Source organism: Macaca mulatta, chromosome 12 (assembly GCF_049350105.2).
Source record: "Macaca mulatta isolate MMU2019108-1 chromosome 12, T2T-MMU8v2.0, whole genome shotgun sequence".
NCBI classification, from domain to species: domain Eukaryota; kingdom Metazoa; phylum Chordata; class Mammalia; order Primates; family Cercopithecidae; genus Macaca; species Macaca mulatta.
Genome location: NC_133417.1, coordinates 25137527 through 25153848, shown reverse-complemented (window position 1 = coordinate 25153848; position 16322 = coordinate 25137527). Strand labels below are relative to the sequence as shown.

The 16322-nt window shown below is 38.5% G+C and overlaps 1 protein-coding gene across 2 annotated transcripts in view; it reads left to right on the top strand.

The window, feature by feature from the left end:
• The window catches only part of NCKAP5 (NCK associated protein 5), a 983044-nt gene that overhangs the window by 127444 nt on the left and 839278 nt on the right, over positions 1-16322 (top strand). For both annotated transcript variants that reach the window (XM_077956875.1, XM_028830652.2), the window contains exon 2: positions 15835-15964. In XM_077956875.1, coding sequence (XP_077813001.1) covers positions 15896-15964 — 69 coding nt within the window. In that variant the 5' untranslated portion in view covers positions 15835-15895. The remainder of the gene's footprint in view (positions 1-15834; positions 15965-16322) is intronic.

Sequence of the window (16322 nt, the reverse complement as noted above, 5' to 3'; positions counted from 1 at the left end):
GAAGGGGGTGAAATTGGGGGAAAAATTAAAGAATGCTGGGTGGCAGGCAGGCAATCAAAGTTATATATATACTGAAATAAAGGAAGAACTCAGACTAATGCCTGGCCTGACATTTTCCTGTCAGATGTAGCTCCTTCTTATAGGAGGGACACTGAATAAATGTGTAAAGGAAACAGTAATCAAGTCAGGGTGGGGCACTGCCTTTCATCTAGCACCACCAGAGCCCATCTGATCCAACTGCCCAAATAACCAAGCATTTCTTTTCCATAAAAGAGAAAAACAAGAACTTTTAACATGGGTGATAAAAGTATAAATTACTACAGTACAATCATTTTTGGGGAGCAATTTGGCACTGCTGTGGCACTCAAACATGTGCACAACCTGTGACCCAAGGATTTCCCCATATGAGAAAGAATCTTCTGCCTCTGATCCAAGGATGCCAGAACAAGAATGTTCACAACGGTACTGTTTGCAATGTGAAAATGGTTTAAAAAAAAAAAAAAGTGAAACAACTAATACCCATTCTTTTGGAATTGGGGTGAATCGTTTTAAGTCCATTCAATAGGATTCCTAAAGTATTTTAAAATAAACTAGAATTATTTTATCAGCATTGATAAATCTTGATGCTATAATGTTAAGTGAAAAAAAATACAGCTGAATATAGAAAGTAGAATATCATATATACATAAACTAAAACACACATAAAACAGTGCTGTGTATCATTCTAGGTTTATACATACACAGTAGAAATATAATTTATGCACAGCAAGAATGCTTTCCTACTACAGGAGAGTGGCTACTGCTAGAGAAAAAGTAGGATAGAATAGGGGAATGGGGCTACAACTACATCTACAATGCTTTTATTACTTAAAAGAGAGAAAAGATTAAAGCAAATATGGCACAAGATTAATCTTTGTTAAATACAGGGTGGTAGGTACATGAATCCCTGTTACTTTATGTACTTTTCGGTATGTTTAACTTTTTTAAAATGAAACATTTAAAAGCACTATAGGGATTCATGAATATATAAAAAATTTCCTCAATCTGGTAATTGGTAGCTACAAAGAAATCAATCCCATTCTTATGGATAAAAACGTTACTACTAATTCTCCTGAAGTCAGGAGCAAAAGTTTCTGCTAAAAACTTGCTTCCCTGGTCAATGTTCTACGACCAGAAAATGAAGCAAGACTTGTAAATATTAGACAGGAAAAGCCAAAAATGTTGCAATTTTCTACCTAAAAAAATCCAATAAAATAAGCACATTTAGAACCAGAAAGAGTGCTTAGAAATTTACGTAAACTTGATAAAGTTTTTTAATCAATAAGCTTATTTCCGGCGCTGCATATAACCAATTAGAAAATGCAAGCAGAAAAAAATGTATATAATTCTCAAGAGCAATAAAAAACATACTTAGTATTTAAAGAAATTATGCCCAAAGGCTATTGAATTAATTTGTTAATTCAATAAATTAATGATTGAATTAATTTAATGTAATAAATTAGTGATTGGATTAATTTATTAATGCAATAAAATTAAAAAAGAAGTTATTAATAAAATATTAATTTGGGTGATTGTGCTGTTTACATCCTTTCCTTCTTTCCTTCCTTCCTTCCTCATTCCCCTTCTCCATTCCTCCTTCTTTTTTTTCTTTCAATCTTCACATCATTTACTGAAGGATGTGAACAACACAGTGACCCAAATTCATTATCTATTGCTGCCCAAAAACCACCCCAATAAGTTGGTTACTTAAAACAATGACTGATTTTCCTCCTGATTCCACAGGATGACAACCTGTGTATTTCTTCTGTTGTTCTCACCTGGAATCACTCATCAGCCTCTGTTTATCTCAGGATTTGACTATAACTGGTGAGTTCACAGTGGTCTTGCCCAGGTATTTGGCAGTTGGTGTGGCTGTCACCTCTCCTCCAGTGGCTGTCACCATCTTGTGAGCTAGACTGGGCTTCTTCTCAGCATGATAGCCTGAGGGTTCATAGAGAGGGCATGGAAGCTTCAAGACTTCTTAAAGCCTAGTGCTAGAACTCAGTTTCCCTTTTGCCACATTCTATTGGTCAAAAGGATCATAAGCCCTACCAGATTCAAGGGATGGAGAAATGAGCACCAACCTTAAGCTGGAAGAGCATAAAAGACACATTTCAAAAGAGAGTTGGGCATCGTAGGAAGGGAGGACTTTGTTGCCATTAAACAATCTACTACCCGTTTCATGTCGCTGAACGGAAAGACTCAAGAATATAATGATGTAAATTCTCTCCTAAATAATCTGTAAACTTAAATTCAATCCAACTTAATAAAAACCTGTATGTTGCTTTTTGTTGGACCTAATGAGTGATTCTCAAGTTGATCTGGAAGATGAAAATGAACACAAATGGCCAAGAAAAATTCCAAACAGCTAACATGGGAAGTCTGGCCTAGAAGACATCAAAATTTACTAAAGGCTCATAATTCAAGCAGTGTGATATTGGCACAAGGACAGGTGTATAGATTAGCTTACTTTTTTATTACTTGAGGGTCAAGGAAAAGGATTGTGCATATGTTGACTTTTGTTATAATTGGGGGCATTTCAAATCAGTGGGAGGAATACTTTAAGCACAGAATTAATTAATTTATATTCTTTTAGAAATAAAGTTAAACCTACACTTTACAGAGGTTTACAAGACAAAATTATCTTCAGATGGTACCATAAAAATATTAGGAAGACATATGGAAAATGGTCTTTTAATTTAGAACCTATAAAAGATTGATGCATTTGACTGCAAATTAATTATTCTATACCATAACAAAGTGAAGAGACAAGAGGTAGACTGAGGGGAAAATATTTGCAATGTCTCTTAATAAGGAGTTAATATTCAAAATGTATTCAGAGCTTTTATAAAGCAATAAAAAAGGAAGAGGCAATAGGAGAATGAGCAAATAATTTACGCAGGCAATCCAGAGGAAAATAATTCAGATAACCACACATAAAACAAAGATGCCCAGCTTCACCAATAATCATGGATTATAAATTCAGGCAATGAGGTCACTTATTTTACCAACAAATTTGTAAAAGCGTTATGATTTGTTCTGTTCAGCAATGATAACTCTGTGGAAAACGGATAGTCTCATATATTCTTAAATATTTTTGGAAGGCAATTAGTCAATTTCTAACCAAATTTACAATTTTACACTATAATTCCGTCTTTAGAGATCTATGCTTTCTAGAGAAACTCACACAGGCACAACAGATACATAGACTTGCTCATGGCGGGATGGTCTAAAATCAGAAAACACAAACAACTATCTAAATTTCTACCCATAAGTTAATAAGCAATTTATTGACAATCTGTTCTATACTACTATGAAGCTCTAAAAACTTAATTAGGCCCATGTATATTGAATATATCAGGTGAACAAATGCAGTCATGGAACAATAGATGTCGATGGCACTTATATAGAAAGAGAAAAGTCAATATGTATTTGTATATAGGTAAACACATAGAAAAACTGTTAAAAGCATCTCTGGGGAGAAGAGTAGAAAGAGGGAGAGTAAAGGCATACAATTTTTGTATTATACTCTACATTTGTTACAGCTTATATCTTTTACAAAGAAAATAAATGCATTTAATACGGTATAAATTTTTTTAAAAATAAAAAAATTATCTCATAGATTGGCCAAGTTCTACAACATTTCAAAGGCAGTAACTAGGAGGGTATGGGCTGTGGAAACTTTCTCACAAGAGAAAATGTGGAAGAAACTTGGGATTTTTTTCCTTGAGTAAGAGAAAAATTACATTTGCTCTAGGGAACAGAGCTATGGACAGTGGGTGAAAATCCAAGAGACAAATTGAAAGTTTCTAGGCTTTCAAGACAGCCAAATGTGAGAGGAGCTCTTCTAAAAGACAATGTGACCCATTTGTCACTGGAAGAGGCAAGAAGAGTTAGGGAGCAAGACCTGTCTTAGAAGCAGTAACCGTACTGGTGGGTAGGTGAAGCAGGGGCCCGGAAGACATCATTTAAACCTAAGATTCTAGGATTCCAAATGTCCTGAGTGAAGGTTAGCACAAGAATCATGGGGCACAACCTAAGCCATAGTCCATGAGTTGTCTTGGATTCTGCGAAGAACTAAGTCATCATAAGAACTGGCTGGCTGTGCATAGCTTTATGAGAAAGTGCTTGGAATTCCGCTGTTACATGTCCATAGACAAGTTCTCTGTTTTAAGTTTCAGATCCTTTGCTATTGAAGTACAACCCACAGGCCAGAAGCATCAGCTCGTTAGAAATGCAGACTCTTAGGCTCTTCTGTAGCCCTAGTAGATCAGAATCTGTACTTTAACAAGATCTGCTGCTGATTCCTTTGCATGCATTTGAGAAGCACTGGTCTGTCCAAATATCCATAGAACTCCTTTTATTCCTGAGCCTTCAAAGCCTGAATAAAAAGAAACAACCTACCACATGGAGGAAAAAAAGGCCCAGTAATTGAAGTTTTGACTTTTGTTGCTCAAAACTAGGTGGAAATGCTAAGCAGAAGTAAAGAAATGACTATATGTGTGTGTATATACACTTGTATGTATGTATGTGTGTATGCATAGTATAAATATATATATGTCTATATACACATATATATATTTGTGTGTGTAAAACCTAACTCTACTTTCTAGCTGTCTGTTTTAGTGGGTGGTCATTGACTAGTTTACCATTTGTTTTGTTTTGTTTGAGACAGGGGCTTCCTCTGTCACCCAGGCTGGAGTGCACTGGCATTATTACAGCTCACTGTAGCCTCAACCTCAGGCTTAAGCAGTTCTCCTGCCTCAGCCTTTCAAGTAGCTGAGACTACAAGCATGTGCCACCACATCTGGCTAGTTTTTTATTTTTCCTAGAGACAGGAGTCTCACTATGTTGCCCAGACTGGTCTTGAATGTCTGGGCTCAAGTGATCCTCCCATCTTGACCTCCCAAAGTGCTGAAATTACAGGCATGATCCACCGAGCCTGGCGTTGTTTTACCTTTTTGAGGGAGTTTAGCCCGCCGCCCTCTCAACAAATGAATGTCAGTCTCAATTTAATTAAACATTGAATAGAAAAAGATAAACATCTTAGAGATTTTTCTCATACATTTCATTTTGGCAGTTGTTATTACTTAGGACATCTTTAATGTCATTCTATATTTTCTGGTTCATTAAAAATTCTTCCTATTGTTTTCAGCATGTTAATTGGTTTTAAAGTTTAATTTCTTAATCTTGATTTGGCTTTTAGCATTTCACATCAGGATTATTTTGGGGGGTGGGTGGGTGGAGGGAGATTACTATACATGAAGAATGAATAACCTTTTAAAGTGAAAAAAGAAAGCTCCTAGGTAATTGGAAATATTCTAATTACCAGCTAGGGCCTTAGTAAAAATGTACTGGCTTCCAATTTATTGTACTACATTCATTTCCTGAGTCATTTTGGTGTTTCACTTCTACGCAAAGACATTCAATGGAGAATAATGAATTCTGCAATGTGTGGGGACATCATAGTTAAACCTTTTGCTGGATTTTCAAAAAACATCCCTTTTCATAAACAGTTTTCTTAACAAGTTGTGTTGTCTCTCAGCAGGCTTTGCAGAGTTTAGAGCATATTCTACCCAACTGGCCCCAGATGGAAAATACTCTTTTGAAATTGGATGGCTTTTTAAGTGTAGCTCTCCACAGCCTGCTCAAGGAAAAAAAAAAAGTAAGCTCGAACAGAATGCATTTAGTAGCATGGTCTATAATTCCCCCAGCATCCCACGTATTTGGATGTTTTTGCTTTTGGCAGTGGAATTTTTCTAATTTAATTAACTCATTAATGTTAGCAGATGACACAGTGTGAAAATTCTTTTCCCTAGCCACTTACATATTCTTCCAATCCACTGGAGTTATGTGTACACTTTATTTATTTATTTATAAAATTTATTTATCTGTTTTGTTTCTATACTGACCTTCCCTTTAAGAGTTCACAGGCAACATGTAGACATTTTATGTAATGTATTATAAACCTTTTTTAAAGCAATAAATGGAGAAGAATCAGAGGAAAGAAATAAAGAGCGGTGGTGCAGGGGGAGATCTTTACAAAGGAAGAGTGGGAGAGAAGGAACAGATGGTTTGAGAAGAGCAGCCAGAGCTAAAATGCTTACCCTGGTCTAAGCACATGCAATTCTGTCTCTTCATTCTTAGTTCATACATTGAAGATTAGCAATAGTTTGTGTCTGGAAATCAGCTGGCAACACCAGGAATGACAATAAAGGCAAGTCCTCCAGGGTTAGCTCAATAAAAAGTGAATCCTCGTTGCTCAACTCATGTACTTGTTCATTTGTTCATTCACATGTTTATTTTACCTTGCATTTTACTAATCAATATATAAATCTCCCTCTCTTAGATTTTAGGTCTCCTTGAAATTTGAGGACATGTATTCCTTCCCTTCCCTTCCCTCCATTTCCCTTTCCCTTTCCTCCATTTCCCTTTCCCTTTCCCTCTCTCTTCCCCTTCCCCTTTCCCCTTCTCTTCCCTTCCCTTCCCTATTCCCTTCCTCCTTCCCTTCCTCCTTCCCTTCCTCCTTCCTTTCCTCCTTCCTTTCCTTCTTCCCTTCCCCCTTCCCTTCCCCCTTCCCTTCCCTTCCTTTCCTTTCCTTTCCTTTCCCTTCCCTTCCCTTCCTCATTCCCTTTCTCTGTTCCTCCCTTCTTCTTTTGTTTTCCTTTCAATCTTCAGGGCCTAACACAAGGCCTGGGACAAAATAGGTATAGAATACATATTACTTAATTTTGAATGAATGGAACTCTTTTGAGTGATTATACCAACAGATTATCTACTCCAGTATTTGAAAACAGGAATCATTTTAATCCCCAGAGTTACCTTGTTAAGGGGATTGTTATTATTATCTGAATTTTATCAGTGAGGAAACTAGAGCTAAGAGATGTGAAAGAAGTTGCTCAAGGTCACAGAACTTGTAAGTGGCAGCTGGAGAATGGGAACTCAGGGTTGTCCAGGATGCTGCTACCCAAGATGATGGTGACATGGGACAGCAGGCTTGATGAAGCCTCAAGCAGTGATGAGGAAACTTCTTTGTGTCCCCACTGACAATGAGACAGAATCCCCAGTTTCTGCAGCACATGAAGAAATATTGGTATTAGAAGGGTTGACACTGAATTGTATACTTAAAAAGGATGGATTTTATGATATATGAATTATATCTCAATAATTTGTTTTAATAGTGAGAGAAATTACTGAATATTGGAAGTTTTGGAGGTACTAACAGCTGTCTCTGACCTCTTTTCCTAAGGAACTTAGTTCAGATTCATAGCAATTTTTTGACTGCTCCAGTTCACTGAGCTGCATGTTGAAAAATAGGCAAGATTTCCGGACTCAGACTTTGTGCAGCTCCCTGAGTTCTGTGTGTTGGCCTTAGCCATTTTTCTGAGAATGGACCCATGGGAAAGTGATTCTTAGGGGACTGTCTGGAGTTTAAACCATCAACCGGAAGCTACTGAGGATTATTAGTGAGATGTTTAGTGAATATGAATATAGGAAACCATTTTTTAGAACCAATTTTCAACGTCATGTGGAATTTTCCTCCACTTGAAAGAAAAGGGTTGTCATGTCTCTCTGAGACTATTTCCAGCCACTAATTTATCGGGCAAGGAAGAATACCACATTTGGGAAATTTGTTAGCATTTAATCTTCTTCTAAATCAGTTTCAGGGGGCTGATAAGATTTTAAAAACTTTTATGGTTGAAAATTGCATCATTTGGCATGTTTTTATATTCATATTCAGAATGGACACAACACTTTTCTGTGTGGGGGTGGTTTTGTTAAGTCAGAGTGCATGTGAATATACACACCCATGCACACATACACTCATATACTCATGCGCATGTACACACATGCTCATACATGCACATACACATGCACAGATGCACACTCAACACATACACATACACACAAGCATGCACAAACACACCCTTACCCATTTATACCACAAATAGTTGTATCAATAGGAGAAACTTATTGAGCTGATATATCTTCCAAAAGGAGACTGTTGTGTGTATGTATTTAAAGCATACAGAAAGCCAGTGCTTTCCTTTCTATGGACTTAATAAATCAGAATAAAAAGATTTCAATACAAAGAGGACTGGAGTTTCAAACATTCTATTTGGTAGTGCTTTGAAAAGAGAGCTAGGTACACATGGAAAGCAGTGGGAAGAAAGGAGGCAATGGGTTTCGGGGCATCTGAGTCATGGTTTTCGGCAACATTGGCCTTGCCATTTGAAGTTCTTTCCCTGAAACTCTATGCGAAGGCCTCACTCTGAGGTTTTATGATATATGTATGTTAACTTGGAATCTAGATTTAATATTTCTACCTTTAGTCAACAATATTTTCTGAATGAAAAGAAGGATCAGCTTAAGCAGCTTAATCTTGAATGATGAGCCTGAGAGTGGAGATATGGATAAAGGTATTTATCCAAATTGTTTGTATCTAACATTTCTTTCCTTTGGGGTCAGGGTTTGCAGATTAAAAATTGTTGGGATGGTGGTGGCTGAGGAAAGGCCATTGCTGCTACCAACAATCATGTGTCCCTCAGCCCTTGAGAAAAGGACGGAGATCAAGAAAAGAGTGACATCTTCACCTTCCCAAACTGGTGCTCCATTGACTGCACCTTGGAAATATTCAAGAATCTTAAAATAATAATGTTTGGCTCCCACCCCCAGAGATCTTGATTTATTCCATCTGGGGATGGGCCTTAATGACTTCCCAGGTGACTCCATCTAACATGCAACAAAGCTCTTAACTGATGGTTGCCAACCCTGGCTATTGTTACTCTGATCCCTGGAGCCTACACCCCAAAGATTCAAGTGATCTTGGGTGGGACCTAGGCATTGATATTTTTTAACAGTTCCCCAGGTTATTCTAAGGTGCAACCAGGGTGAAAACCCATGGAATTGCCTTGTCAATGACTAGAAACTTACTGTGTTCATTATTTGTCCTTGATGTGCTCTACTGTGCAGTTACTCTTTGCATGCCTACCGTGTGGGAGCTGGTGTGTTGGATGCTACAGGGAATATAACAATGAATTTGACACAGTCTCTGTTCTCTGGATGTTTATGAGGCTGCAAACAATTATATTTTGCATTGTTTGTTGCTTAATGAAGCTGACCAGAAAACATCTTGAATTTAGATGTGGAAAAGCTTGCTCATGCATTATCTCATTGAAACCTCACAATGACCTGGTGAGAAAGGCATAAAAAATGTAAACTCACAGAAGTTAGGAATTATTCAAATTTACATGGCAAAGAAAGCTAGGAACCAAACTTCTAATGCCTAAGCAAGAGAGCCCTTTTGGCATTACTATTTTTCTCCATTTCTTCTGGCAATACAATTAATATATCAAAGCAGAGATGGGAAATGGCAGAATCAGAAAGGCAGAAATTAAGATGGAGAAAGTGGTGTCTAGATCAGGTGTGAGTGTGTATCTGAGTGAGTGTGTGTGTGTTTGTGTGTTACTGTGTGTATGTGAGGGAATATGCCTTTGAGATTTTATTCAATGGTGTGGTTTTGTTACTCTCTTGAAAATTATACAGACTGTTAACAAAGTATAGCAGAAAATAGAATTTACTGACATCTTTAGAAAGATTAAAAATATGTCTAGCATGAAAAGGCCGTTACTAACTGTGAGAAAAATTTAAAAAAGAGTTATTAAGGTCAACTTAGATTTCCACAGATACACTGAGTAGAAGTATTTTCACCAACTAGAGATGGGTGTATGTGAGGGGGAAGGGGAGATTAGTATCAATAACTATCAGTCAATAAAAGGATGCTTAATTTCCTGTCTTCCTTCAACTCCATGACTGTTTTCTTCCCCACGGAAGGAAGGAGAGGCTTCCAACCCATTGCTCTGAGGAATGTATGTATTCTTTGATAACCAGAGATGTTGGAAGACATAGAAAAGATATTAACACTACTAGGTTATGGCCCATTGTAGGTGGAGGTAAATAGTTTTTAGGCTGGTGACATTTTAAAATAAAGACAAAATGTTTTCTTTGGGGCTTGGCTGTGTCCGAATATGCTTGTCTGAAAAAACAACCTCATTCTTGTAAATATGTCTAGCATTTCTTTACTAAACAAAATTGTATTTTTGACCTGCTCTTTATATGTTCACAAAGACAGCTGTCAACGTTCATTCATTCATTTATTCATGCAAACAGCAAATGCTCTTCATGTTGCTATGCATTAGGCATTAGACTGCCTAGGGGAACACAGAACATAAAATGCCGTCTCTGTTCTCTAGAGGCTTAGTGTTTATTAGAAAATAATTCCAGACGATTATTTCAGAAGACTCACAAGAACGAATCCAGGTATTTCCCAAGGAAGGCTTGCTGCCTGTCCAAAGGCATCTCCATGGGCTGTGCATCAAACATTGTCAAGTGTAGAAAAAGGAAATTACTGTAGATGTTTCAAGCAAAGAGGGATTTAATGCAAGGGATTTTTATGCTGGTGTTGAAGGGGCTGGCGAAGCCAGAGGGATAAGGTGGCAGACTCACAGACTGGGGCGTTGCTGGTGCCCTTTCTTAGCTGACCTGTTGGAGGAATCACAGAAGTTGCCGGAGCCTGCAGCCACCTGCTGTTGATGCTGTTTTGCTAGAGCTGGAAGCGGAATGGCTTCTTCTTTCCCATTGCCTTCTAATCTCTCACTGCCTCCCATTGGCAGAATTCAACGTTAACACACTGACCAAGAAGTCTTAATCATGTTCGCACCCGTACGTGCACAACACAGAGAAGAGTACAGCAGGGCAAGGTGAGGCGGGAAGGGGGCAGTAAGGTCCAAAGGTCACATAACAAGCAGAGAGGCGTGGAGTCTGGAGGCAGTCACCATAACCACCACCACTCGGAGGTTTCCCTTAGTGTTTTAGACTTAGGAATTTGATTAATAGAACACTCAGATACGATTTGAAACCTGACTGAAAATAACTGTTATGGACTGAACCACGTCTCCTGCAAATTTCATACGTTGAACCCCTAACTCCCAATGTGACTGTATTTGGAGATAGGGCATTTAAGGAGGTAATGAAGGTTAAATTAGGTCGTAAGTGTGGGTCTTTAATGTGCTAGGACTGGTGTCCTTAGAGAAAGAGACACGGGGATGTGCATACACAAAGCAAAGGCCATGTGAGGACACAGTGAGAAGATGTCCATTTGCAAGACAAGGAGAGAGGCCTCACCAGAAATCAACTCTGCTAGCGCAGAAAATAAACGTCTGTTGTGTAATCTATTCAGTCTATGTTATTCTGTTATGACAGCCCAAGCTGACTAATATACTAACCAAATACATAAATAATAAATATAAAGAGTCAGATGTCAAATTGTCATTTTTAGTTTGCACTAGAAATGGAATTTTTCAAAAGATTGTCTACTTATATTTGCTGGTCAGCACATTCTTCTTCTATAAGTGTTACTACATAGGAATCAAATAAAATTGGAAGGTTGCTTGATCACCCTAGTCTCTGAATTAGTTGAGTTAGATGGATGGTACAAACGGCCCAGGTAATCCCAGGCATCTTTAGGATATGATATACTCATGTCCCCCCTGGATCTGCCGTCTCTGCTGGATGTATGTAGTCTTTTCCGAATAGTGAAATAAATACAGTGTTTCAGCTTTTCTGATATTTTCTTTGTTAATGAGGTCCCTTTTCATGTTGCTGCATCCTGGTTGCCATTTTGTTTCTTTTAGTCTTCCTTTGATCCACTTGGATAAATTTACTCTGACCCTTTCCATGATTGTTTTATGGTCTGACTCTCAAATTTTCACCTGTGGGGCCAGTATGTGTAGTTAGGCTGGAATTGGCTAGGATACACTGCTCTAATTGTACCGCTTGTTGCCATTGTCAACCCTGATTGGACTGTACCTTTATGATTGGCTAACGCTTGTGACATATTGTTGCTAAACAACTTGAATATTACATCTGCCTATATTGTTGGTACCATAAAATATGAAAAGAAATTGACCAAATCCATTTGGAAAGCTACTGAATCAGCTTTCCACATAGGCACATTGGGCTATTTGAGAACTATCAAAAGGATCCCCATTTCCCAAAATGACAGCCTCATCTGCCTAAGAAGAAGCATAAAATTCAGTAGCTAGAGTTGCTCTTAATGAGTTTAATCATATTTGCCAGAAGGTATGATCTATATATCTAATATTTAAGTCTTACGTACATGTATCTGTCCCCAGCCTAACTATTTCAATGACTTGTCTCATTAATCATCACAAAACCCTACTATGAAGAAGGTCCTACTATTAATGCCATCGAATAGAGTAAGCAGTGGAAGGTTAAATAGGTTAAATAATTTGTTGAATGTTACCGGCTAGTAGGGTGTAAGGTAGGAAATGTAAAACCTAAGATTAACTTTTGTGTTTAGAATAATTGCTGAGAGAGATACATTAGCCTCCAAGCCTCTGCAGTTTTTGCCTACAATTCAGCACTTTTTTCACACATTCTCTTCCTGGCTATTTTCTTCCTAAGAAATAGGTCCTCTCTTAACAAAGTTCTTCTCCGATTCCTTCCCAGATGAAAGGCTGTTCCCTCTACCTGAAATGATCTTTACCCATCTTTTACATGGCTGGCTGCTACCCTAACCACTCAATCCAAAAGCTATCCCTGTTCATGTGCTTCCCTTTTTTTTTTTTTTGAGATGGAGTCTCTCTCTCTCATCAGTCAGGCTGGAGTGCAGTGGTGCAATCTCAGCTCACTGCAACGTCCATCTCCCGGGCTCAAGCAATTCTCCTGCCTCAGCCTCCCGAGTAGCTGGGATTACAAGTGCACAACACCACGCCCAGCTAATTTTTTTATTTTTATTTTTAGTAGAGACAGGGTTTCACCATGTTGACCAGGATGGTCTCGATCTCGACCTCAGGTGATCCGCCTGCCTCAGTCTCCCAAAGTGCTGGGATTATAGGCGCGAGCCACCCCGCCAGCCCACTTGGCACTTTTCTCTACCTGTTGGGGGTTATTTCCTTCATACTGTACCTACCACAGTTTGGAGCTGTTTGTTTGTTTGCTTGTTTTCTATATGCCTCACTAAAATATGAGTTCCACAAAGGTGGGGACTTGGTTTTTCTTGTACATGACTGTGTCACTAACATGTAAGGACTGTATTCCATACAGTATTCCTAGGGTATTCCTACTGTCTTCCATACAGTAGGCCCTCAGTGCATATGTGCTAAAGGCCAAAGCACAATCTATTGTGAGCTATCAAACTCCCATGCTCTTTGGGATCAAGACTTAGGGTGTGTTTTTGGTGGAGAGGAAAATATGAGGGCCTGAGTAGTCGCTAGCTGGTTAATTATTGCAGAGGGTATTCTGAACTACCAGTGTATACAGTCGCTGAGACTGGGGCAGGGGGGAATACTACAAAGTGGGCAGGAACAGCTGAAAGTAGAAAAGGCAGCCTCCCAAACAAATTTCAGTTGACGAGTGGTCGTGCCTATAGCAGTATACAGAACTAACTTCTTTTCTGAAAAATACTGCCTAGAATTTTAGACAATGATATTGAAAAATTTGGATTTTATCCTAAATTCTGATTGAACTCTTAAGAGTCTCTGAGTGGACAAGTGATGTATTAAAATTAGTGTTCTCGAAAGTAAGAGATGAAATGACTAAGATGGAGGAAGAAGCCTAAGCTGGAACAGGAGCCCATCAGTTTCCCATGATTGACTATAGTTTGGGCATTCCCCATCTGAGGCACCGCCATCTCAACCCTCTTGATGAAGAAAACCAAGAGAGAGCCCGCATCCTGTGGGCCATGAAATCCTGCCTGTTTGATCCATGTCAGACTTGGAGTAACTGAGAGTTGTGGAACGTATTTCTTTTCAATTATATTAAAGAATTAATTGGTATAGCATTGTATTTCATCTCTTCTGCATCAGCAGTACAATGGCTATGTTTATTTACAAGGATTATGAGTAATTTCTATACCTCAAAGTGCCTTCGGAATCATCAAGAATATATTGAATTATGTTGACTAATATTTCAGGTTAACTGTTTTTACATGTAATCTGTGGGTAATTATAACTTAAATATGAGCTGTAATTTATGGCATCTAAAAATCATATTCCCATACATCATTTGATTGTTTTGTTTTTTTTTTTAATTATTTATTTATTATTATTATACTTTAAGTTGTAGGGTACATGTGCACAACGTGCAGGTTTGTTACATATGTATACCTGTGCCATGTTGGTGTGCTGCACCCATCAACTCGTCATTCACATCAGGTATAACTCCCAATGCAATCCCTCACCCCTCCCCCCTCCCCATGATCACACACGAGGCCCCGGTGTGTGATGTTCCCCTTCCTGAGTCCAAGTGATCTCATTGTTCAGTTCCCACCTATGAGTGAGAACATGCGGTGTTTGGTTTTCTGTTCTTGTGATAGTTTGCTAAGAATGATGGTTTCCAGCTGCATCCATGTCCCTACAAAGGACACAAACTCATCCTTTTTTATGGCTGCATAGTATTCCATGGTGTATATGTGCCACATTTTCTTAATCCAATCTGTCACTGATGGACATTTGGGTTGATTCCAAGTCTTTGCTATTGTGAATAGTGCTGCAATAAACATACATGTGCATGTGTCTTTATAGCAGCATAGCATCATTTGATTGTTATCATCATGTTTTGTAGTTGAGAAAAATGAGTTTCAGAGAGGTTAAATGACTTGTCCAAGGTCACTTGGCTAGTGGATAAGAAATCCTGGACTGGGCTAGGCATGGTGGCTGATGCCTGTAATCCCGGTACTTTGGGAGGCCAAGGTGGGCGGATCACGAGGTCAGGAGATCGAGACCATCCTGGCTAACATGGTGAAACCCCGTCTCTACTAAAAATACAAAAAATTAACCTGGCGTAGTGGTGGGCACCTGTAGTCCCAGCTACTCAGGAGGCTGAGGCAGGAGAATGGCGTGAACCCAGGAGGCAGAGCTTGCAGTGAGCCGAGATCACGCCACTGCACTCCAGCATGGGCAACAGAGCGAGATTCTGTCTCAAAAAAAAAAAAAAAAAGAAATCCTGGACTGTAACCCATTTATTTTATCTCAAGCCTTTTACATCTTTGTGAAAATTGGAAGCTAGCACTTAACATATATGATGAATCCTTATTAACCAGAATACTTAATCATTCTAGAAAAAGCAATCTCAGTGGAGTTCGGGGCTGAACTATATCTAATATGGTAAAAATACAGTAGGTGTTCTATAAATACTCATTGACAGTAATGACATCACCCACCATTCATTTTGAATCAATCTATCCCGAGAGGAATGTATCTTACAATGTTCCTCAAATATTTTTAAATTACATATTTTTTAAATTAAATATTGACAACAAAGTTCATGTTTCAGTTTCCCTTCATTGGACCTTGAGCTCAATAACTCTTGGTTATGGAGCGTGGTTTTGTCGGTTTGATCTCATGGAATTTGCAGACAGCATCGATGTGCACAGTAACAGAATGATTCTGGCTGATAGAGAGAGGACGGGTGTGGAGCAAGTGTGGCATGAAACGGAGACTGTTTGCTTTTTTCCACAGTCTGCTGATTCAACCTGCAAACCCATTCCCCAACTCCATTAGCAAAACCTATAAAAACACAGGGGCTGCCATAAAGACGACTCTGACGTTTGTAACACGGAGTGGTCTTTTGAGTTGAGAGAGCCCAGTTCTATACTTATTATTTGGGACTAGGTATATTTTGACTTCAATGCTTGTTTCTGGTTAGACAGTTGAAAACAAAGGTCTAAACACTGTGCACTTGGATAGTGAAACACATGTTCACTCTTTTCAGTGACCCTGGAAACAGACGGGGGATTCTTATAAGTCACAAAAGAAAATAAATAACTTCGTCCATGGAGGGAAAGAGACAGCTCGAGAAAAGGGACTTTGGAAAAAGGCTGTCTCTAGACAGCAGTCTTGTGGTAAGTACTAAATATTCATTTACCACTCTATATGTTTTGGCTTTGAATGCATTATTCTTTGACTGTTATTTCCTGAACCCTGTGCTTTTGAAACCTCTCTTCCAGTTACACCATTAGCAACATCCCCTGAGATTTTGTTTCATTTATTTTTCACAAACTCAAAAACCAGCAAATTATTGGAATGTTTGTATAGTGTCTTAATAGGCAAATGTCATAACCTGTCAACATTATATTTAATTATATTAATTCCAGCTGATGTAGACTTCAGTCTATACAAAAACACTACTGTATACTGATGCCAAATGCTAACCTATATATAGTTGTTCCATCCCCCATTTATCTTAACCTTGGGGGTAAG